Below are 23020 nucleotides of genomic sequence, written 5' to 3'. Positions count from 1 at the left end.
CGGCGTGACGTCATTACTCGCTGTTTTAATGTATCGAATACGTGAAATTTATTCAACTCTTAAGATCTGTGCGTTTTTTTTTTTCCTTTCGTAGACACCGATGAGCATTAACGATTCCGGTAACTAAATTTCTTGGTGAAAATAATCGGAGGGAGTTCTTATCACGATTAAATTATTCGAAAGATTTTGTGTACAGAAAAATTCATGGGGTGGTAAAAACGATTGTTCCGAAGTCGCTCCGAATTCAAATGAATGGAAGGTTGGTAATTTTCCTGAAGCTCGCAATCAACCAAAGTCAAATCAAGGTCCGGAGGAACGATTTGCTTCAAAAGTGATTTAATTTTAGGCCGAGGTATTTCTCACCAGATGCAAATTTCTTCGACATTATCTTTATAACAATCGCGATAGCCTTCGGGGACTTTAATTGTTTCGTTTATTTTTATCGCTGTTTCTTAAACAGTTCTCCAAATAAAAGAAAAGGAAAGATAATAACAAAAAAAATTAATATTTCTCTCACAGAACACAGTAATAAGTTCATAACTTCAATCACTCTGCCGACTTTAACGCTCTATCCAGTAAAATATTGCAAATAGTGTAAAAAAAAAAATATCAAACGGAAACTCGAGTCTTTCAACTATTCCACTGGATATTTGTATCGTTGGGTAATTCAGTAGTCGACATTAACGTTGTATTTGGTAACTTACAGTATACGTTATTCGTCGCATGTAAGTTTGGTGAACTCAGTTGTGACTTACGAGTGGAGAGCGAAGAAGGAAGAGACGGATTCTAGTTCCCAGAGAAACGGGCAGGAATGTCGGCCACCATATTTGTTTTTAAGTAGATATGAGGCAGCTCGGTACAAGGCAACGCGAATGAATGCAATTAAATAGGTGTGCCGCCTTCGTACTCCAGTAATAACGCATTTTCTGTGGTTATGATGAAGCTAATAACGAATGCCTCCGTGAATTTGCCCGGAGAATAATTAAAGCTTGCGTAATGCCCGAAGAAATTTAATTGAATTGAAAAAAAAAGCCTGCAAGATGTAAAAAAAAAAAAAAAATCCGCGAGAATATCAAAAGAACTCCGTTCAAGACGATCAATCTTTTTTATTAGTAAATGTTTGCACAAACATCGAAAATCGCGAAGCGATAAAAGTTCCAACTTTCGTAAACACTCGACTCGGAAGCATTGATTCATTCTCGTGAGTTTATTCGGAAGGAAAAGAAACCTTCGATCGGTTTCGCCAAGTACCTACCAGAACCTACTGTTACAGAGCTCGCGAAACTGCTTACAACTCGAATACGGCTCGTGGTAGGTACTGTAATAACAGAGCAAGCATTGTGACGCAGAAAACGTAACATAAATTTCTCCACCGCGGCAAAGAGACATCGACTACTGTAGGAAGTGAAAAAATAGAAGAATAGAAATGGACAATAAGAAGAATGAAAGGAGATCGGACCAGACGACAATTGAACCGTGTGAATAACGTTCTGCAATTAAAAATGTACCACGAAAAATAAACATTCATATGTTGTTGCTATTTTTTTCTCTTTTGTATTTATCTATTACCAAATCTGCTAAGCTTACTCAAGGCACTCACACTTCGGGACTCGAGGAAAAAAAATACATGTGTTTGGAATCGTCAGTTCCGTATGAGAACTCGTTAAAAGCGTAAAAACAACGGGCACAGGAAGTGGGAAAAGAGCAATTTCTCTGTCGTGAAGTATGAAGCGGCCAAAGTCGATAAAGTCGCTGTCCAAACGACATGCCAAAGGAAAATCCGGGGACAATGGCTTGCTTTACGTACTCGAGATACAATTTGTATCATGTATCAAGTGACGGGAGATGCTGCGTATAAGAGTGTGTATCCAGCACGATACATACGAAGATCAAAAGAGATAACGAAACGCGAAAAGGAAATTGCGTGATATAATAATTGTCGTGTGGGAGTAGCGCCTGAGGTCTGCTAAGGTTCTTTGCTAGGTATAAGAACTACGGCACAATAAGAGTATTGCACACTATGGGAACTATTGTTACAGATTTTAGTCTACTACTGTTCTACTCTGCTATATACAGCGTAGCTTTGACTCCCACGTGGCTTTCACTTGTCCCCATCGCAACTTTTCAGCGTCTAAATCCTCAATTCTGAATTCCTACTTATGTACATTTATTTCACTCTTTCTTCATCCGTTTAATCTCTTTTCACAGGTCTGTATACCGGTCTCTCACCTGGCCCCGCCGCCATTGTATTGTCTCCTTATTATTTTTGGCATCAGCCTTTTTCTTTTCCAGCTTGATCAAACGAATGTTTTATAATATACAACTTTCAAGATTATCGCTCACGGACTATGCGAAATAATCAAATATCGTTCAACGGAAACCTAAATTACAGATCTCACGATAAGAGATCTCGGCACCGATGGATAAGCATCGTACAATCGGTGCTACCGAACAGATCGATCTTGATTAAAACTGTGCTCCATGCTAGGACACCTGGGCAATCGTGTAAACGCTTTTAGAAGAAAAAAAAATAATCAAAATACACGATCGTCATCAAGGTTGTGATTCGGACCACGTCGTGAGTCATTTAATGATCAGGTAAAAAGATTTTCGGACAATCTTGAATCTCACAAGCTGTTCTAGTCGTTATGATTTTCTCACTGGGCGTTGGAAAGCGGACAAGAATTTTTGATACATGTCACACTAAGAATCGAGGCCCAGGTACAAACGAACCGTTGAAGCCAATTTGTTCCCCTCCCATGACGAACACGTATTTCTTGGTAAAATTTGAACCTCTGGGTGAAAAAGTCGCAGAGAAATACCGCGGTATGGATATGAATTATCAAAAGTGTACGTAACGCGAGAAGATTGGTGGGTTACGTATCACAGAAACTGTAAGAAAGTAACAGAGGTATAGAATTCCAATTGTAAAAGGGTGCACATTACACATTCTGTTTACTTCACTTTCCTGAGCCACGCGTTTTAGGTCAACCAGTTACCCGGCACACACAGTCGTCTCATTGTAATTGGCGAATGTTTGGGGGTCATCAAGGTCGCACAGCTCCACGAAGAGGGGAACGCGTCTCCGGCGAAGCCAGGGTGAACGGTGGCAGCCATTGTGTCACTCTATATAACCAGCTCCGGGAAACTCGGCATCCCATTGTCAACACCAGCCGCATTCGCGGTAACATGGGTTCTACCTGCAAGGTGGGTCTTCCTTGTCGCGTTTCCATCGGCCCTCGATCCTCTCCCAATCATTTTCCATCAACGATTAGATATCCCGGATGTGTCCTCGGTCGGCCAGTGATTGACATCCAGTTTCTATAGATTTTTCGTAGAAAGAGATAATCGGTCGCATTGTCGAAAACGTGAAACTCGAGTCGAAATGTGAAGATTCAAGTGTGCCAAATAGTTAAAATTGTAGAATACATAGTAAATGACGGAATTTTTTATTATTTTTTTTTTTTTTTTTTTGTTTCCTGCGACTGTTCCAGTCGAGACGTTTACCGTATACCCAAGTTGAATGACGAACCGTCTTCTCTGTTCCAAGATGACGCCATGGCTAATAGCAATATTTTGCTTGGTGACGGCAAGCTGCACAAACCCGATGGATCAGCAAACGTCCGAGACGAGCAACGACCAGCAGGTGGCGATCCTTAAGCAGATAAGAAAGGTTAACGAGGACGGATCGTACACGTTTGGTTACGAGGCTGGGGATGGTTCCTTCAAGGTAAGTTCGAACGATCATACCTTACAGCATGCCCATCGTCTACCGATCATCGTCACTAATTAACCCCGACAGGTGGAGAGCCGCGATGTTTTAGGCAACATCAAGGGCACCTTTGGCTTCGTCGACGCCGAAGGCGAGATCAAGAGGGTGTCCTACTCCTCGTCGAACGGGACTGGTTTCAAGGCGACCACGGTTCCACCGCTCCAAGAACAGGTCTCGGTGGTCCAGAGCATCCCTCGTCTGAACCTGACCTCGACGTCGACGCGAAAGCCGAACGTCGTTTACGCGACTGAGGCCAGCGCAAGGTCTTCGGTGGTCCAGACGATCCCGCGTCTGAGGAAGACGACTACGACCTCGACAACGACGACCAGCACAACGACGACGACCGAGCCACCGTCCTCGAGGCCGACCTACAACGGACACTACATCAGGTCGTCGTCGTCCAGAAACAGGCCCCGTTTCAGCCCGCACCAACGTCCAGCACCACTGGTGGTCGAAGAGGATACGGAAGCGGAGGACGAGGACTCCCAGATAACGCGGCCGGTCGTCGAGGACAAACGAGCCCCTGTTCATCGGAGGATAATATTCGCGAAGAGGCCGATCGAGTCGAGCCACTCACTGCGTCCGATCACGGAGGAGTTCGAGGACCAGGAGGACGAGGTGAAGATCACTACGGGTAACACCCTGCGGCGCCAGCTCAACGAGGACACGACCAAGACCGACAGCGCGACGGAAGAGGCGGTCGACGAGCACGGGGACGTTTACGGTGGCGCGTTGTCGCTCTCGAGGCCGCTTTTCACGACCTCGACGCCACCCCGAGTGGCCCAGAGGATCGCAGGATCACGAGCCGAGCGGCCCAAGACGATCTACGTGAACCAGAACAACCTGGGCCCCGCGAGGTTCGAACCGAATACAAAATACGAGGGCCTAAGCGCTTACGAAACGCGAGAAAAGGACCTCCAGGACCAGGAAAGGAACGCTCAGCCCCAGCAGCAGGTCCTGTTCAGGGCGCCCGTTCAGCCCAGTCGCGACTACGCAAGGCAGAGCTCAGAGCCGGTCTACGTCAGGGAACATCCGGACCAGCAACAGTACCTGAGAGAAGTTCCACCCGAGGGTATAATCGTCGAGGCTCGAAGGGTGCCAGAAGACGAGGACGCTGCGCCATACCGGCAGCTTCCGCTGAGCAGAATCATATTCCGCCCGCTTCCGAACCAACTTTTTCCCGACACGCAGGAGCAGAGCCAGCCTCGGTACTTGGGGGAGCCGACGGCACCGGAACAAGGACCCAAACCGAGAATTCATGTCGGACCCAACTTCTTACGGCCCCTGATGAGACCCGTTCCTCGTCCGCTTCCGTATCCGGAGGACGATCAGCAGTCTCCAATTGACGAGACGGACTATTCGCCGGTCCAGGACTACCCCTATAGGGCCCAGAATATCGCTCCACCCCCGGAACCCCTGCAACCCATAACACCGCCCCTCAGTCGTCGCGACTTTCAGATCCTCCTCCGGCGACTCCTCATCAGTCAGTACGGGGCCCGGGCCCTGGCCCACCCTCGAACCTACCTCGAGGACGCTCTCTACGACCAGCAGACCTTCCCTACTTACCGGAACGACTATCAGGCCCCGGTTCCGCGGCAAAACCTATTTCGAAACGGTTTCGAACAGGCCCCGCAGCCCAACCAGTACGGCGAACGACTCGCCGTCCATCCGGCGTCAGGAAGACGACCGGGGTTGTCGAGGATTCTGAATCCCGTTTACCAACCCGGGAGGTACGAGGATTACCAGGAGCCTGCTGCTGGGTACGGGAAGCGGGTTTACAGACAGAAGTTCTACGCTCAGGAGGCGGAGAGTCCTGGAAATGACGAGGAAGTCCTGCCACCGCCGGTCAGAGAGGCCCTTCTGCTCAGGATGCTGCAGCTAGCCATCAACCCCGATCGACCCGTCATGGCGCCGGGTGTAATGGCTGCAGCTACTCCGGTCCCGAATCCCTATCGGTACAGAAAAATTGGACCGGTCAGAAGCGTGCAAATAATAACCGACGACTCCGAGGAGGAGAAGGAACTTGGACAAGGTAAAGGAGGGATGTAGATATTTGGGCCCGTTTTGCAGACCCGCAGTTGGATGTTGCTCGCAGAAATACGGTACAAACAATGGGCCTTGCGCGATACCCGGTTAATTGGATTCGTCGTTAGCTTTGGGGATAATGCCGGGGTCACAAGGCTGGGAGTATGTATAATTTTGAAAGAGTGGAACTAGATCGTAGATGAATACAAACGTGAGAATTTATATAACATTACGTAGATTCGTTATTATAAAAAGTTAGATGTACGCCTATTTATGTAATTTTATTTTTAACGCGATTAAACGTTTTAATTAGTAGAAATATGATTTCTCTTTTGATCACTCGTCATTCGGAGGTTGAAATTTTTTGACTTCGTTCAGTCTAGACAGCGATCGCATGTATAAGGAATCGATCTGAAACAGGTTCCCGAAATTATAAATTGAGGTTTTGATTTTGAATATTCACCGTCATACCGAGTGTTGCCAGCGTGTATTTTTGCGTTTCATTTTCGTATGTAAATAAATAATAAACGATGATACGTTATTATGCAAACTATTAAATAAATAAAAGTGAAAGATGAGTAAGATAAGGAGACTGGAGTGTGAGAATTAATTTCATAAGACAGCCTCTCGCAAGTGTAACGAACCTCGCACAACCACTTGGGAATAAGAGAGGGAATGATAATTAGGTATGTAGACGGACCGGGGCGTTGTGCATATGCTGTTGACGGTGTATTACGACATTCTACATAACGCCTCCTCCCACCCACGGCCAAGTATAACGAGTGCGTGAAAACGCAAGTAGAGAAAACCGCATCCGTGAGATTTTCACGTACTCGTGTAACCGTCGAAGACAAAGCCGAGATTGTTGCCGCATTGTTGTTACGAATGAACGTAGAATTTTCGAGAGTCGACTGATTGCGAGTTATATATAACTTGGATCGCTTGTATTTTTAGATTATACAGAAATATTTTTACCCTAAAGAAGGAGCGCCGCAGTTCAAGGTTTCGGATGATATTAATCAATCATGAGAAAATTGCGAAGAACATGAGTGTGATTGATCGTGTAAACATTGAAAATATTGATCTGTGGAGAGGTCTGACCATTGATAAGGCCTATCAGGTATTCGATCGTTCGCAATTTTTCCATCCAAGTTCTGTGGGAGGAATGATCACATATTTTCCATTTCGCAACCCCCGGCTGTCCTCCGATAGCTGTGAATCTTCCTCCAATTATGTCACAATAAACGTGACAGCTTTAGTTATACTAATTGTAAAGATAGCATCGTACTGCGCGTTTAAGACATTCTTATCAGATCTGCAAGAGTGGACGGGTGGTTACATCGTTTGATCCAGTGCGCGGATAACAAGATTGACAAAACGCGACAGTTGCTGTTGAAAAATGAGGAGATAAAATATTGCTGTATGATATTCGCGGAGGTTTTGAGCTTGCGGGTAAATTTATGGTCGGTATAAACCGAGTATAACGTACCCTATCCAGACAACCAGGCGATATGGAATTATAACGGAGTGTCGGACAAGATAGTGAAAGAATAATAACATGCTGAAATACTTGTTTCATGAAAAGACTGCGGCAATTGGAAAGCAGTGAAGTAAAATTACCCAAAGAGAAAACGAAATGCGCGTGTAGATGTATACCTAGTAAAATTGGTAATTAGAAGTTGTTCAGCGATATTTAATTAACTCTCTCTCTCTCTCTCTCTCTCTTTCGTTTTTGTATTTACTTTTATTTTTATTTTTTAATATTTATTTGACAACTGCTCTTTGTTTTTACTCATCAATTTACCTATTTTACTCGACACTTTGTTTATTTTTAATGATGTATCCTTCATTTTGTTACTGTTGTTTTTTTTTTTTTTTTAACTTCTATTTTGTGTACTTGTTGCGTAATCCTTAGGGGATCGTAGTGTCCGAAGATATATAATAAATCCTTTTCTCTCTCTCTCTCTCTCTCTGTCATTAAATACCAGAATTTGACAGGAAGTTGAACAACCGGCGGTCTGAGACGCGGCGATTTGATCCCGCGTTAGATATGATCAAACTCCGTCAAACTCCATTAAAACGATATTTTTGTATCCCTGCCAACAGTTGACTGTGTTGTTTTACTCCAAATAATAAACTAACTAACACCGCAGGTCACCTGAACGTCAATTTTGTGTATATTATAAAATTCGTGAAGAATTATCGGATGGGACCGGGTGATTCGAATTCGTTTAAATCGTTCTCATTTGTAGCTCGGTAAAATCCTCCACAAAACTCCTCCGTTAAGAGAATGTAGTGTGCGAGTATATCGCTAAAAAGGAGAATGAATTTTCGAAATTTATACCTTGACAGTCAATTATTCTATAGAATGGAGTTTTTTTTTTGATTCGAAAGTGCGTAGAACGAACTCCGTCGGAGTATTTTTTATGTTTTTTTAAAATTTTTTTGATCAGAACCAATTAGTACGAAGCATTGTCACTGAAAATAACGTCAGCCGTATTGGCTGAGCGGTATGTTTGCAGTGCCAACGGTATCGCAAAAACATCTGAAACTGATTCACTTGAAATTTTTCAGAACAGCTTGTATTCTTGCATAATTTATCTTCTTGGCGAGTGTCGGAATTTTGTCATTTACAATTTTTTTATTCAACTAGACAAAATAAGACGATTGAAAAATAGATGGGATCGTAACAAAGAAGATAAATAATACAACAATACCGTCTCAAAACTTGAAGTAAATGGGTTTGAAACGTTTTTAGGATATCACGAGCACCGGAAAACATGTCACCGAGATAAATGGTTCGAGTTACATTTCGACAATGAAATAAAAAAAAAATTAAAAAAAATAAAAAGGCCCAGAACTTGCACCGACTCTTTCAACGTTCCGATTCGCGAGCATTTAGCCGAGCGCGGAAGCGCGGCTAGAAGTTCGAGACGAGGGGAGGAACGGAGCAATAAAGGTACAGAAATAGAAGAGCCGGAGAGGCTGTGAGAATCCAAATATCTTTTCAGCGGCAGTTTCCGAGCGTCCATAAGCCCGGCCTCCACGTCCGTCGTTTCCATATTCCTGTTCCTGGTCTGATCAAATGTCGCGTAGAGCGATGCGGTCGTCGCTGAGGAGCCGCGACTCCTCGAGCACGTCGACGGGCCCGGACCCAAGGGAGCGAGTGAAGGACTGCTGCCGCAAGCTGGTGGCCTTCATGTGTACCCAGGTCGGCGTCGGGGGTCTGATAGTCGGGTACGCGGTTGTCGGAGCCTTCGGCTTCATCCACATAGAGACGATGTCCGAGTATCCGGAATTGGTGCGCGTCGCCCAAGCGCGGAACGTCTGCGCGGATAATCTCTGGGTCAAGACGGCTGGCGACAGCCTGGTGAACACGTTGAACAAAACGGCGTTCGAACTGCGGACGAGGGCGGTGCTGAAGGAGTTCGAAAAACAGCTCGTCCACATGGCCCAGGTCAAAAAGTACGACGGTCGCGGGGTCAAGGACGTCTGGACATTCCCGGCTGCCCTGATGTTCTGCATGTCGGTGTTCACGATGATCGGTTACGGGAACATCGTGCCCAGGACGCACCTCGGCCGTTGGGCGACGGTCATGTACGCGGTGATCGGCATCCCTCTTTACATTCTCTACTTCATGAACATGGGCAAGGTCCTCGCCAAGAGCTTTCGGTGGCTTTACAGACGGGCCCACGAGTGCGCCGGGAAGCAGAGAACCGAAGGCGAGCGGATAATCGTACCGTCGACGGCCTGCCTCTGGGTGATATTCGGCTACGTCTTGGCCGGGTCCGTGACCTTCGCCCAGTGGGAGAACTGGGGATTTCTCGACAGCGTTTACTTCTGCGTTACATCGCTATGCAAGATCGGTATGGGGGACTTCGTTCCCGGCGTAACCGGCTTCGGATCTCGCGACAGAAGTCACACCTCCAGTCAGACCAAGCTCGTCATAAATTTCGTCTTCCTGCTACTCGGCATGGGCCTGATCGCCATGTGCTACAACCTCATGCGCGAAGACGTGCGTGTCAAGGCAAGGGAACTGAGGGAATTCCTCAAAAGGACGGTCGAGGAGCTTCGCCTCAAGTTCTTGCTCTGCTGCCACTTTCCCGTCAACGAGTAAGCCGTCCAATACTACCGGACACGTCGGACACTCGATATTTTCAACGGTCTCACTTGCCACAGACGATCGTACACTGTTCGTCTGACCTTTTCGTTTCCTTAGGTTTTTTTTTCTTCAATTCAAAAAAGGTGACTCAAGCTGCGAGTGGAATAAACTCGCTGGTTATAGAAATGTGGACGTGTCGTTGGAAAGATATGAAATTTTAGTGCCTAGGAAAGTTTGTTGCCTGAACACGAACGTGAGAAAACCAAATCCGAGATCGAACGGTCGATGAACGATTTTTTTAAATCTAGAAATATAACTTACATATCATATACCTATATATATACATATACCTGTATGTATATATTCTTAACGTTTATAGAATTTTTTTATTATACATGTCTAGTGGTACGCAGGTGAAAAACTGTTTCCCTTTTGTTACCGATTGGCTTCACGGAAGTTGCCGTGTATAAATAAATTTTTTCGCATATATAACATAATAAATAAATGAGCTCTGATATTCGCGTGTAAACAAATTAGATAACGTGTTGAGAACTCGCAGAAACGAATTGGAGGACCATTAATCAGCTGCGATACGCGAATGTCAGGTTAGTCGTAAAATGAATATGTACACGTAAGTAGATTTATATTGGAATTACGTATGTGTCGAAGAGCAAGGTCGATTGGAATATGAAGCTCGAGTCGTGTGATCGACGACGAATCAATATGATTCCACAAAAGTCTCAGTTCTGTTTATAAACGATCATTTATCACACGGTTGTATAAACAAATAACGAGCAGGCTGCAAGACCAGCAAAGCAGCGTGGAAAGTTGGAATTTTTTTTTTTTTTATTTATTATTGCTCTCACGCGACCCCGTTCGGCTATTTAAATTTATATTTAGTAACTGCAGCAAGAAAACTTCGAACCAGACTAACCAAGTGTGAGCTCGTTAATCTTCGTTACTGGCCAACGTGAGAACTAATTTAAATAAACATCGTTATTCGAAAATTGAAACCCACTTCTGCATGTAAAGTGTTCCGATAATTATTGTAAAATAGTTTTCACGGAAAATTGGATTCAAAAATCAAGAAACGAAATCTGGGCGTAAAGAAATACGGATTTCTCGTTAAGGGTGGGCAGCATTTTCAGTTCCAACTCGTCCTATAATATTTTGAAAAAAATTCACGGCTCAAAGTTAGGGTTCGGTGAGAGTTAAACTGAACTCAAATTTACGAGGGGAGAGACCGGGCCATAAAATCAGGTCTGAATGTCAATTGCAACGGTGTCAATGTCAAGCTATTAACCCAGAACGACCGAGGGAGTAAATCTGACCGCAGGGCCGTGCGCACGAGGCCCGGAGCCCCACTGCAAGTGTGCAAATTAATTGGTTCTTTGGAAAAAAGATAATTCTACTCATGCGTATAAAGTACAGAAAGCTCGAAAAATTAGATGGGTTTCTTTCCATTTTCAATAAATGAAAAAATGGAAAGAAATATCAGCTGATTGGAAACCACAACAAAATGTCAAAACGACATCATCGGTGCTAAAGTACCTCTATAATAATATATATCTCAAATAATCAGTGCATGTAACATGAGCAATAATCTTTTTTCAACGGAATAGAAAAAACACACATCTAAACACGTAAATATAAAAATTGGAATATTTCTTTTTTTAAAGCTGTTGACGAGGTCCCCGCGACAGGGATGATTTTAGCTTTCCAAATTCTCAATAATTAAAAAAAATTTCGATCACGTTGCCAGGGTCAAGGGGGGGAATGGTACAATTATTGGATACAATTATTGTTCGGGAAATTTTCGCATGGTTAGCCAAAAATGAGCCTGAAGTAAGGATAAAATGTCAATAAAATAAACTCCTAACAGCTGATAGGCACTGTAAGAATAATTGTATCGCAAACGCAAGTTTCGAATCAGTCTAAAGTCAACGAATTTAGAAGTCAAAAATGATTACCAGGTGTCTGAATGTCTCTGCGAATATCCTCTGTACCACTGGGGCTCCTTCAACAGCCTTACAACGTAAAGACCTCCTATTGATCAAGGAATTAAATTTATTTCAGGATGCTTACCCGGTATGCAAACCCTGGCGAAGAGTATACGAATGAAATTTCTACAAAGAGCTTACATCCTCCGTGAAATTTAGGTAAGTATATATGTTTAGGTGGGATGAAGATGGGGAGGAGAGGGTGAGTTCATAGAGTAGGTACTTGAAAAAGTAAAGTGGGCTGGAAATCGCGCGGGCAGATTCCATGCAGCTGATAAAAAAAGGTCGATTTTCGCCCAAGGCGAACCACCCTTAGTAGCGTAGTTTCCGGTTTCAGATTTAACCACAATTTTTGTGCTTGTCGAGAAACGGCCGAAAGTGATGAAACGCAGTTTTTAGGGCGATGCGGGTTATCCACACGATGCTGTTTTGCCTGCTATTTTAATATCGATGAAATACCCTTCGGATTTTCATTTTCGGGCTTCAAGGTCTTGGGCTTCCGGGTAAAAACAGCGGAGATTTTCTCTCGGGATCGTTTCATCGACCGATGAAATTGAACGCAAAATGTTCATCGATAGGTACACCTGTGTAAATAAAGGACGATACTTTTTACGGGTTTGTACTGCGAAATAAAAAAACGAATCATTTGTTCGGCCGAGATTATATACATACCTGCACGCAAAATTTTTCAATATGCAAGAACAAAATAGTCGCGGTCACGAAAATATTTTATTTATATTATTATATTGTGATAAAAAGATATTGGATGCAAACAAAATTTGCAAAACAAATATTCATTCCTCAGCTATCGAGTATTTCAATTCACACGGCAAATATTCGTTACTTTCGAACGTACAAACATCGTTATAATGTGCTTTTAAATCGACCCAATTCAAACCCGCACCTCTAATCTAATAAGTACTATTTACTCTAGACTAATTCAAAGTTATAGAGCGAATGAGTTACTGTGATTCGAGAAATTTGTCTTCTGCAAACTGAAAAAAAATGTTAAAAAAGATACAGCCAATGAACAGTAATCGAATCCAAAGTTATTTTTGTACATTCATTTCAAGGAGACTTTGTACGGATGGTAGGTAAATTAAAAAAAAAATTAAAAAACTAAAAAAAAAAAAAAAACAAAAATGCATTCAAGTACGAAATTCAAAAAGTGCCTTTTACAGGCGTTTTGCCAAAGTGACGGCAAGAAACTGGATTGAAGTAAAGATGAGAAAAAAAAAAAATAAAATAAAGTCCCCTCGTTATTTTGAAAAATGAAAAATTGCCAAACAAAACTACTCCAGATCTTACATCCATACTGCCTTAGCAAATACGTCTAATTTTGTACAGTCGTTGTACGTAATGCGCAAGCAAATAATTTCAAGCTTACGAGTTCCGCACAATGCTCTGAACGTTACGAAAATAGAGAAATCGAAATTTCGTGGTATTTGCTATGGCCGTTAAATTACCAACATTCGCGTGTATTCTCTCGCATCCGATGCTGATACGGCACTTTTTATTCACGACAATTGTAGACAATTATAGCAACTCGATCCGACGTATTAATTAATGAGCCTCTGAACGCGCGCCTTTCGTACAAGTTTCGAGTACAATAAAGATAAAAATTATCACTAGAAAAGTTTTGGAGTTCCGAATGTCGCCATTGCTGTGCCCACCGTTTAAACGAGATCGAGGTAGCAATTTATATGCCCCGGGCCAACACTTGCCGGCCGAGTCTCACCGACGGACTGACGTTTTTCAATGTAGATCGCCGATGTACGGGGCAATTGGTCAGTGTACAGTACATTATAAGCGCTGTCCGAACGGTGTGCGAGTTTAAATCCAGGGCGAGGAAGTGATCTTCTGCAATATCTATGTGCCCGGCAACGTTATTTGTTCGAGTATCAGTCGCAAACTCGTCGTCCTCCCGGTGGCATCAAATTCATCTCCCACTACCGCATCTGTAAACAACGATTATTCAACTTCGAATCGAAACTATTACTCATAATTTCGAAAACAAATCTACAAGGAGAAAATGAAGTTCCTCATCTTTGCCGCCGTATTTCTGCTGGACCGAGGTAAATTTTTTTTAATTACCATCAAACGACGCGCTACGATTATAATATTCTTTAATTACTTTCTTTGCTTATTTTTGTCAATTTTTTTTTTATCCCACTTCATACGTAAATCTGAACGGGTTGTCAGCGTTTTTTTATAACTTGATTTTTTATGTTTTTTTGTTTTTTTTTCATTCAAAACACAAGCGGCCGATTTTAGCTTGATTATCTCAATCACGAAAATCAGGTTTCAAATTATGTCAAAAATAAAGTCACTGTTCCGTCAATGAGCTTATCTCGAAATCTCATTTCAAAGTTATTAATTTTTGTGGTTAAAATTCCGCTGTAACGCTCTGCATAAAACTTATGATATATAATAAATGAAATTTCTCGAGTTGTTCAAACGTTCAAATCGTTGCTAAGAGTTTCACGGAGCACGAAGTGTGAACCCGATCCCGTGACATTACGCTCTAATCAAGAATAATAGCGTTGCATCTTTTTTTCTGCAACATAAACAATAACGCGTAAACACGTCGTTATCACCGTAATACAATTCTCCAATTGCGCAAGTAAGCGCTTGTTTTGCGAACACGATCGGCAATAATTGGCCGCGATTACGCGAACGGTATAATTTAAATTTCACCACTCTTGTCTATAAGATAATGCGAAAACGCGACAATTTATAATAAGCACGTAGAGAAGTGTCTCATTAAATTTTTCATTGAAATTATTTTTGTACTTCCATTGTCAACTCGACCGCGACCAATTGTTTATGTAATAAAAATGCGAAAACGGTCACGTCCTTATCATCATGGCTCCACATAAGAACGTGCCAAAGATACTGTCAGTGCAAAGAGTATCTTAAACGATACAAGACTTCCACCCACGCTGAAAGACTAACAAAATTATACACATTGCATTCTGGCACGCACAACTCGGCGTGAGCTATTATCGAGCTTTTGGTTGGTATTGCACAATTTTGTCCTCCGGCAATTCGTCGAAAATTCGGAACGGAAACTGGGTGTACGAGTTGTCGCCGAAAATAGACGAGGTGGAGAAAAGGAGAAAGAAAGGAAGAAGAAAGTCTTGGGAAAGAAAAAAAAAAAACACCGTTGACCAAATTCTTTTGAAAAATTCGCACAAAAAGCTTAGATCCGTTTTTTTCACCCCCGGTCTCCAAGTGTCGAAATAATCAAAACCAGCGAGGGAATAAACCACGCCTCCTTATTTCCTTAACACGGTTACAAGCCTCGTTGCGATGGCTTACTTATGTATTAATAACAACAAGGACGCCCCATTGTTATTAATAAATTGTCACGTGCAACCGTGCAATGCAATTCTGCGGAGGTATAAATTGCCGGACAGCACTTGAATGTGGACGATAGTCGGGGACGTTTGTAGCAGGTGAATCTGTAATAACTGAAAAATTGCGAGAAAACATTCCGTTTCGTAAAAGTCGTATTCTAATAACATCGGAGATAAAAATTTGGCGACAATTTGAATAAGCGACAAAATTCCGAGCCTCGTAAATCAACTATTACAGCATATTCAGGGCAACAGGTGGATTGGGACTTGGCCTTTATACATCTCGGAACTAATCCGTCGGTATTGAAACAGTTTAAACAGGACGGACGATGATATATTGAACGTAAAATAAATTGATTGACAAGTATCGGCCGTCGCTCGACTTAATATGGCTTTAATAGCCCGCCTTACGACTTATCTCGCTCTCTTCCTGTCCGATAGTCATCGTGACATTTCACGAGCGTGTTCGAGTTGGGCCAAATCATAGCCGTACAGAGGCCGACAAATGTGATCGTTGTGCACGCACACAAGGTACATCAATCGATACGACAGCGTCGAAAAATGACGGGAAAAATACTCGGAGAAACGAAATACCATCGACTTGTTTGTACCGTAAGAGGGTTTTTACGTATAATGATTTGCTGTTTTTGCGGTTTATTGTTAGACGAGTCGTTCGAAGAATGTTACATGCGTCAATTCAAGGTGTGATATCTCACCTGCGGTGTCAAATGCTCATCCGAGATAAGCGTGTTCTTGCGGTCGGTTGACGAATTAAGCTTTCGATCGCCTCGTTCCGTCGAGGATGAAACCAATCGTCGTGTCGCAAAAGTTGACAGTGATAAATATATATATATATATATATATATATATATATATATATGTATGTAATACGGTGTCTCATAGCTGTCAATGGAAATTTAAGACTTTTGCAAAACACCGGCGCCTCAATTTCGGAGAAAAAAAACAACTGCGCATTCAGACATTCAGTACATCGTTTTGCCGATTAGAATCAGTACCGCCTTCGAATTATCATGATTATGCAACGATGATTTGCTAGATTGATAAGACTAGCAAGAAGAATAATGAATAGTTCGTTATTGTTATGCAACCGAAAATTCTCGACGAGAATGTTTGATTATTTTCTTTTTTCTGTTTCGTTTTATTTATCTCAGAGTTTAATTAAATTTTTTTTTTTTTTTTTTTGTCTTTTTCGTTCAAATCGATCAATTTACCCGTGATTAAAAATTATCAGGACAGGATGTAGATAGCGGAAATAATTCTCTTCCGACGATTCTTGTTCGAGCGATTCAGCAAAACGATCTCGACTCATATTGCGATATGAATTGCAATCAGCATTACATAATTTTGATCTCTCATAAGCGTTGAAGGATCAAGTATCACCGTCCGATAGAGATTTCAAGCCCTCAGCGAGCTCGGTTATAAATACAGGCTTTGCGCACTTGACTTATAAATGCCCAGTCAGCGAATTGATACACTTATCCGTCAATTTAAATTGTCCAAATAATCTCCGGTACGATCTTCAAGTAGAGAGAAGCGGGCCACCGTGTCTTATAATACACGTCAATTAAACGTACTTGGTTTGGTTAATCCGCTACCGCGATTACACGATAATCCGACCCAATACTCACCGACGATGAGACTAATTAATTGCAAGCTCCGCGCTTATCGTTCCTCGCTAAGTACGCGGTGATCGAAACCTCGATAAATCGAAGGGGATGAAACGTTTCTATTTTTTTCTTTCATCCACGCTCCATCTCATATTATTTTTCATTATAATCGTCAATTCATCGTCGTACAGAATTGGGCATTTATATATAGTCAGGACTTGCGTCATCTCTAAGGGAGTACATATTTCAAGCAGCTGGGATTGCCCGTGATATTAAGTTACATTAAATGTAATTGGTTAGTCCGAGGGGCCGAAGGCATATGCCTTCATGCCTCGTTCATCGACCGGAAATACAAGGCGATAGGGGAAAGGTTATATATCCACTGGATGGCGCTTTGATTTCAGCAACGATCCCATGGGACTTGAGCTTCAGGGAAAGTTCCCTTTATTTTTATATGGTTGATAGTATCGGTGAATTTTTCAACCTTTATTTGTTATATTCATCGTTCGATTTTTTTTCCTTTTTGCAGACGCGTTCTTGGCTCACGGATCCGACGACTGGAGCTACTGGGGTGAAAACGGTAAGAAATTTTTACTCGTATAATCCTTGTCGTCGGTTCTTGTTATTGATTTTGATGATATTTAAGGTCCCGAACACTGGCCCGGAATTTGCAACACCGGTGAAAATCAATCACCGATCGATATAATCACCGACGATGCCGTGAAAACGGATCTTGGCTCTCTCAAGTTTACGAGGTACGATTTCGCCTTCAGCGCCGACGTTGTTAACACCGGCCACTCGAGTGAGTATAATTCCTGCTATTTCGATACGGTTACAAGCGCATGATTTTATAAAAAAAAATTTAAGATACCGCAGGAATGGAGAATTAAAATAATTTTCGATAGACACTGAGCTTAAAATAACTTGTACACGACTCGATTAAATGGGTAAAATTAAACGATTAATCCGAAATTTCGTAAATTACAGTTCGTAGTCCTAATGGCGAAAAAGTTTTGTTGATAATTTATAGTTTCATTCAAGATATTTTAGTAATTTCAGGTGAAAATATTCATTTATCTTTCACCAATTATATCAAATAGGTACTTAGGAATTAAGACAATGATAATAATTCATACTTTAATCACGTAAATTAATAATGCAACGCGTCGTTCATGGGAGTAAAAAACAGAAACCGTTCGCGAGGAAAATTAATCGATTACCGAAACGAAATCTGGAATAAAAAAAGTTCAGTCATATTTTTGTTTTTTCTTCTTCTTTCGATGTATTATTATTTCATTGTTATTCATCTTCAACGGAGCAAATGCCCTTGGAGATCACTCGTGCATGAATTATCTGCCGTCAGATGCAATCTGGCTGAAATTCGGGGCTGGGGTGAATCGGTACAGGAGAGCTTTTCAGAGAACCTTTCTTATCTTGTTTACGAGGCCCAGGTTTGTCGCTTCGTAGATTATTTCGTTTACCTTGTAAAACGGGGGTGAATGCTCGGTAGAAACACATTCGCACACGTAAGATTACGGGGCAAAGATTTCATGGGGTAGATTATTACAAAGGCAGGGAATTTTCACCGACCGTGTACGGCTTTCTGCTCTGTGAGGATTTATTTCAACCGTCAAAAAGGATCGTAACTTTCCCCGCTCGATGTAATTTCGCAAAGCATTCGCATTAGAGAGGTTTATCCTTAATTTTCGGGATAAAGGAGCGCCAAATTTTGGACTCAAAAAATCTTATCGCTGGGATATCGCGACTTGGGGGCTTTTTAAGTATTAGCTGACGCTAATACAGGGGTTTGCCATTCGAGAAAACGGTATCAAATTCGGGCTCAAAGCCAACACGCTGTCTGTTTAGGAATAATAAAAAAATTTCTTTAAAAGGATGTGTCGATAATACACGAATTTCTCGATAATAATATCCCAGCAAACATAATGTTTATTGCAGGCATTCAAGAAGAAAGACAATATATAATGTATTTAATACATAACGAAACATAATAAATAATTCACGTTTTACAGAACATGTTAATGTGTGTTAAAAATTAACAATAATTAATATTTGATAAAGTGGGAATAAATTGATCAGGATGTGACTATAAACGGCAAATCTGCCATTCCCGAGTGATGAATCGATTTGCAAATAAACTTTTCAAAAAGCGTTTACAAACAAGCAAACCTCACTAATCGTTCACACTGTGGGTGGTATGGAATAATTTGCAAAACATGTGTCAGCTGATACTTGAGCGGCCCTCCGAGATGCTTTGTCCAAAAATGATGATCCGCGGAAAATTGAAAATTTCTCGGTAACGTTTTTAGTTCAAGTCGGTTTGACGGGGGTGCCGATTCACCTGAAAGGCGGAAGTCTACCAACGACTTACGTTCTCGATCAGATGCACTTTCACTGGGGCTCGGAGCACACGATAAACGGCGAACAAGAAGCGCTCGAGCTGCATCTCGTCCACTATTCGAAGGATTACGACAACGTGACGTACGCCTCCGAGTTTGAGAACGGATTAGCGGTGGTGGCAGTATTGTTCGAGGTAAATGAAAAAAATACGGAGCAAAATTGCAAAGTGGGAATTTATACGAAGACGAAAATTGGAGGACTTTTTGCCGTTATTGATTATAATCTTGAGACTAAGCGAGACGTTTTTCAGGTGAGCAACGAGGATAACCTCTATCTCGAACAAATTCTGGAAGCTGTGAAAACCGTGTCGTCTCTAAACTCGACGGCAACGACGAAATTGCAGACTAAGCTGATACCCTCCCTTCTGTTGCCGAAAGATCACAGCTCGTATTACAGGTATTACGGTTCGCTGACCACCCCGGAATGCCAAGAGGCAGCTATATGGACCGTGCTGGACAACAAGATGCCAATTTCCGTGTCTCAGGTGAGCGCGTGGCAACGACGAGTCAAAGTTCGCGAATATGGGAAAATACCGGTCTCCCGGATTCCGATAACATGCAACCTTATTACAGAATATCGAAGGGAAAACTTTATCCGAACTTGTTGTTTGAGTAAAAACTTTCCACCGTCGTCCGATGAAATTTTTCCATCAGAACCGCTGAGAGGATACGAATTCCACCTATGTCACAATGGGAGCAAAAACATTTTTCAAATAAAATCTATTCCCTTGTTTCAGATCGAGATTTTTCGCAAGGTGGTTAATTCCAACAACGAAACTCTCGCCTATAACAACAGACCGACGCAGGATCTTGGATCAAGAACCGTTTATCATCATTTGGAGGGATATTCGTCGGCGCATAATCTTCAGATTCCGAAAACGCTCCTCGTTATCGTTGGATTTTTCTCGGTGCTGATGCAGGGCGCGAGGTCCCCTTGAAATCGCGAAAGCTACGGCATCGTGTCGAGATGACCGGGTGCAAAAATATATTTCTCGTTATTTGGACTCGCCTTATGCAGCCGCGGCGTAATTTGTATGCTTGGCATATAAATTTTTTTGCAAATTCACTAGGCTTAAGGAAATTTCCGAAATGTGAGAATCGTTCGCTTCGCGATGACGAAAACGAAAAAACAAACAGAAAAAAAAAAAAAACGTAACAAACAAATGAACAAAATTATATCGCTCCACGGACGGAAAGATTGTTCAGACGAACGGAATTTGTTTGAGATAGGAAATGCTAGCTGCTGTAACGAAAGGAGGACAACGACGTTGGTGCGCGCGTCGAGTGGATTCGAAAGGGCGGAAAGGATCTGAAATTTACAAACGTTGGATCGTTTCACAACGCGGCGAGAATAACGTATTCAGGCATAAAACGTTTACGCAACTAAAACCGAATATATGTGTTTATAAATGTAATTCGAACGTTAGGCTGAACGCAAATACTGTATTTAAATACGTTATAAGATTTGTAATACATGATGCGTATCGTGAAATACATACAGACAATCGAAAGAAAATTTCTTTTCTCTATTAAATCCTCCGGCTAAATGGTTCCTTATTATTTTCTCAATCACGTTCTGAAAACAACAATCGACAGTATCACGAGGCTCGAAACTACGCAGAGAAAATTTTTATCAAAAGAGAAAAAATTTCTTAGTGCTGGGTAAGAACAATTGGTCTGGTCATAGCGTTTCAAGAAACACGGTTCAGCTCAAGTACTAATTTAAGGATAGGAAAAAAACTCACCTAGATGAAAATTATTGTCGTCTGGTTGAAAACACCTTTTCACGCGCGGTTAATTTCAGCCGAAGAAGAAAATATGAAAAGCAAAAATCCAATTCAAACATCGTGCGCAAAGCTTGCAAGTAGTCGCGCTAATCAACGATAACGCCGTTCAATCACCGGAGGACTTTATTAACTCGGCAATTGGAATTCCGCTAATAAAGGGCACACTCATTACGGCTATAATTACTATTCAGTGATACTTTAGCTTCGGTTATCCAACAGGAAGCACGCTCGTCCCTTGCGAAAGCGGGGTACGCTTCCCACCGCACAGCGATATATCACAACAGGATGTAGGGGTGAGAGACGAGGCTGCAGGTCGCGAAAAGCGGAAGAGAAGAAAATTTACGTCGCGTCAAACTTTCGGGCAAACGCAACGATTCGATTCAATTCAATTCGATTCCGAACAATTTCACACCGTTCGAAATGACAAGAATGAAACAAAAAATTGGTGAAAAAAATGCTTTTCTTTGATTCTTCGCCCGTGTCATTTGTTGATAGTTTTATTTTATTATTTTTCTCTCTCATTGATCCTTAGTGTCCGATTATTGATGAATTTTGGTTTGAATCTGGGGTTTTTTTACCCCAATGAATTATTGAATAAACAATCACTGTCGTATTTGTCATTGTAAATGTCGTATCGTTTATTGCGAAAACTCGAGGCGCGGCGCATTGGTAAACTAACGATCGGATGTAAGATACGCGCGACTTTTGGCGTGTTTCCCGTTCACCGGTCGTTCACAGACTGACAACGAGTAAACTTTCACCACCGAATGATAACAGCAGGCGGAATCAAGGGTTGTACTCGTTTCATCCGAGTTATCGAACGGTTGAATTCCAGTTTGAATTCAAAGACAAGACGCCGGGTGTATTGATCCCACGGGAATACGTAACTCAGTTCCAGAGACACCCCATAAGCCGATCAAGGATCGCATTCCTCGCTTGCAGCGATCTTTCATCTTGAGATTCTCGGGTGACAGCGTGACAAGGATGTTTCCCGCAATTCCTATGCCAAGCATGTTTTTATCGTCGCCTGGGATTATACTCGTCTCCCTGACGTCAAATCGTGGCTTGAATCTTGACTTATGGGATTTTTCCACGCGTAGAGAGACGCGAAGTTTCGCCAACGTATTAGAAAAAATTTTTAATGCAACATTTGTTGTAAATAAATACAAATAACAACGAGTGATTAATTTGGCTCACTTTGAGGCGACCGGTCTTTTAAAAACTTTGCTCTGGGATGCGTTTTTAAACACGTAAAACATTAACAAATGAAATTTCTTATGATACTTTTTTTTCTATTTTATTATTCAAATGACCCAAAAATTACGTTACCGAGAAAGTCCAAAATTTTACTCGATTCCGAGCAAAGAACAGCTGCGCCAACTGATACCGAAGTCATTAAAATTCTTACATCCACTCTCGAAATATATATTCTCGTGAAAGCACAACTTCCCATTGACGGTGAGGTTATAATGACTTCCGTTACTTTCTTATCCTTAGAAAAAAGGAGCGTGGAGTTAAAAATTGTGCAAAAATTTATGGTAACAGTTATAAAAATCGATCGGGACTCGTATCCACTTTGTTGAACTTTCATCACGATTGAATTCCAGAATGAATTCGATTCCATGAATTTTATTCAACGAATTTAATTTCACCCTCTTCGGTATCGTATAGCTTGAATCTTGTATAAATCCATTCTAAGAAAAACAAACCTCGACTGTAAACGAATCCGGGTAAGTAAAGCGAAGCTTTCCTTCCATAACAAATTGTCCTCGATCAGAGAGGTCGAAAATATTCGGATCGAACCTTGAACCTTCGAACAAATCGAATTCATTCAAGATCAATTCAAGATCGGATCAACCGTGATGTTTACATTTCGACGAATAATCAAGGGGTGAGTCTTGGCACAGCCAAGATCGAGTCACTGTCTCGA

At 42.0% G+C, this 23020-nt stretch overlaps 3 protein-coding genes and 1 long non-coding RNA gene across 6 annotated transcripts; 3 read left to right on the top strand and 1 right to left on the bottom strand.

The window, feature by feature from the left end:
* Positions 1-2565: 2565 nt before the first annotated feature.
* On the bottom strand, positions 2566-13711 carry LOC124212396 (uncharacterized). The gene is made up of 5 exons (XR_006881633.2): positions 13573-13711; positions 5339-12483; positions 3751-5188; positions 3508-3655; positions 2566-3321 (listed from the first exon to the last, which is right to left on the bottom strand). It is a non-coding gene; the product is annotated as an uncharacterized lncRNA (long non-coding RNA).
* On the top strand, positions 3173-5827 carry LOC124212164 (uncharacterized). 2 transcript variants are annotated; one of them, XM_046611979.2, is made up of 3 exons: positions 3173-3207; positions 3551-3730; positions 3803-5827. In XM_046611979.2, exons 1-3 carry the CDS (start codon positions 3190-3192, stop codon positions 5819-5821), a joined length of 2217 nt encoding a protein of 738 aa, XP_046467935.1. In that variant the 5' UTR covers positions 3173-3189; the 3' UTR covers positions 5822-5827. The 2 variants fall into 2 exon arrangements, with proteins under 2 accessions (XP_046467935.1, XP_046467923.1); XM_046611967.2 differs by having other exon boundaries at positions 3178-3207; positions 3495-3730.
* Positions 8811-13776, top strand: LOC124212332 (TWiK family of potassium channels protein 7). The gene is made up of 3 exons (XM_046612232.2): positions 8811-9910; positions 11976-12058; positions 13664-13776. Exons 1-2 carry the CDS (start codon positions 8883-8885, stop codon positions 12049-12051), a joined length of 1104 nt encoding a protein of 367 aa, XP_046468188.1. The 5' UTR covers positions 8811-8882; the 3' UTR covers positions 12052-12058; positions 13664-13776.
* On the top strand, positions 13740-20508 carry LOC124212357 (carbonic anhydrase 1). Of its 2 annotated transcripts, none has more exons than XM_046612278.2 (6): positions 13740-13974; positions 17416-17466; positions 17533-17688; positions 19214-19437; positions 19555-19788; positions 20041-20508. In XM_046612278.2, the coding sequence occupies exons 1-6, from the start codon at positions 13932-13934 to the stop codon at positions 20239-20241; spliced, it is 909 nt and encodes a 302-aa protein (XP_046468234.1). In that variant the 5' UTR covers positions 13740-13931; the 3' UTR covers positions 20242-20508. The 2 variants fall into 2 exon arrangements, with proteins under 2 accessions (XP_046468234.1, XP_046468243.1); XM_046612287.2 differs by lacking the exon at positions 13740-13974 and adding an exon at positions 16517-17319.
* The last annotated feature ends 2512 nt before the right edge of the window (positions 20509-23020 follow it).

Source organism: Neodiprion pinetum, chromosome 1, assembly GCF_021155775.2.
Source record: "Neodiprion pinetum isolate iyNeoPine1 chromosome 1, iyNeoPine1.2, whole genome shotgun sequence".
In the NCBI taxonomy this organism is placed as follows: domain Eukaryota; kingdom Metazoa; phylum Arthropoda; class Insecta; order Hymenoptera; family Diprionidae; genus Neodiprion; species Neodiprion pinetum.
Note: the sequence above shows the minus strand (reverse complement) of the source record. Positions and strands in the feature narration are given on the sequence as shown.

Excerpts from the sequence above, each read along its gene's own strand:
- LOC124212164 (XM_046611967.2), top strand. The coding sequence starts at position 3,524 with ATGACGAACCGTCTTCTCTGTTCCAAGATGACGCCATGGCTAATAGCA. Across the intron at positions 3,731-3,802 it reads CTGGGGATGGTTCCTTCAAG|GTGGAGAGCCGCGATGTTTT; the intron begins GTAAGTTCGAAC and ends TAACCCCGACAG.
- LOC124212332 (XM_046612232.2), top strand. The coding sequence starts at position 8,883 with ATGTCGCGTAGAGCGATGCGGTCGTCGCTGAGGAGCCGCGACTCCTCG. Across the intron at positions 9,911-11,975 it reads TGCCACTTTCCCGTCAACGA|GATGCTTACCCGGTATGCAA; the intron begins GTAAGCCGTCCA and ends AATTTATTTCAG.
- LOC124212357 (XM_046612278.2), top strand. The coding sequence starts at position 13,932 with ATGAAGTTCCTCATCTTTGCCGCCGTATTTCTGCTGGACCGAG. Across the intron at positions 13,975-17,415 it reads CGTATTTCTGCTGGACCGAG|ACGCGTTCTTGGCTCACGGA; the intron begins GTAAATTTTTTT and ends TCCTTTTTGCAG. Across the intron at positions 17,467-17,532 it reads GAGCTACTGGGGTGAAAACG|GTCCCGAACACTGGCCCGGA; the intron begins GTAAGAAATTTT and ends ATGATATTTAAG.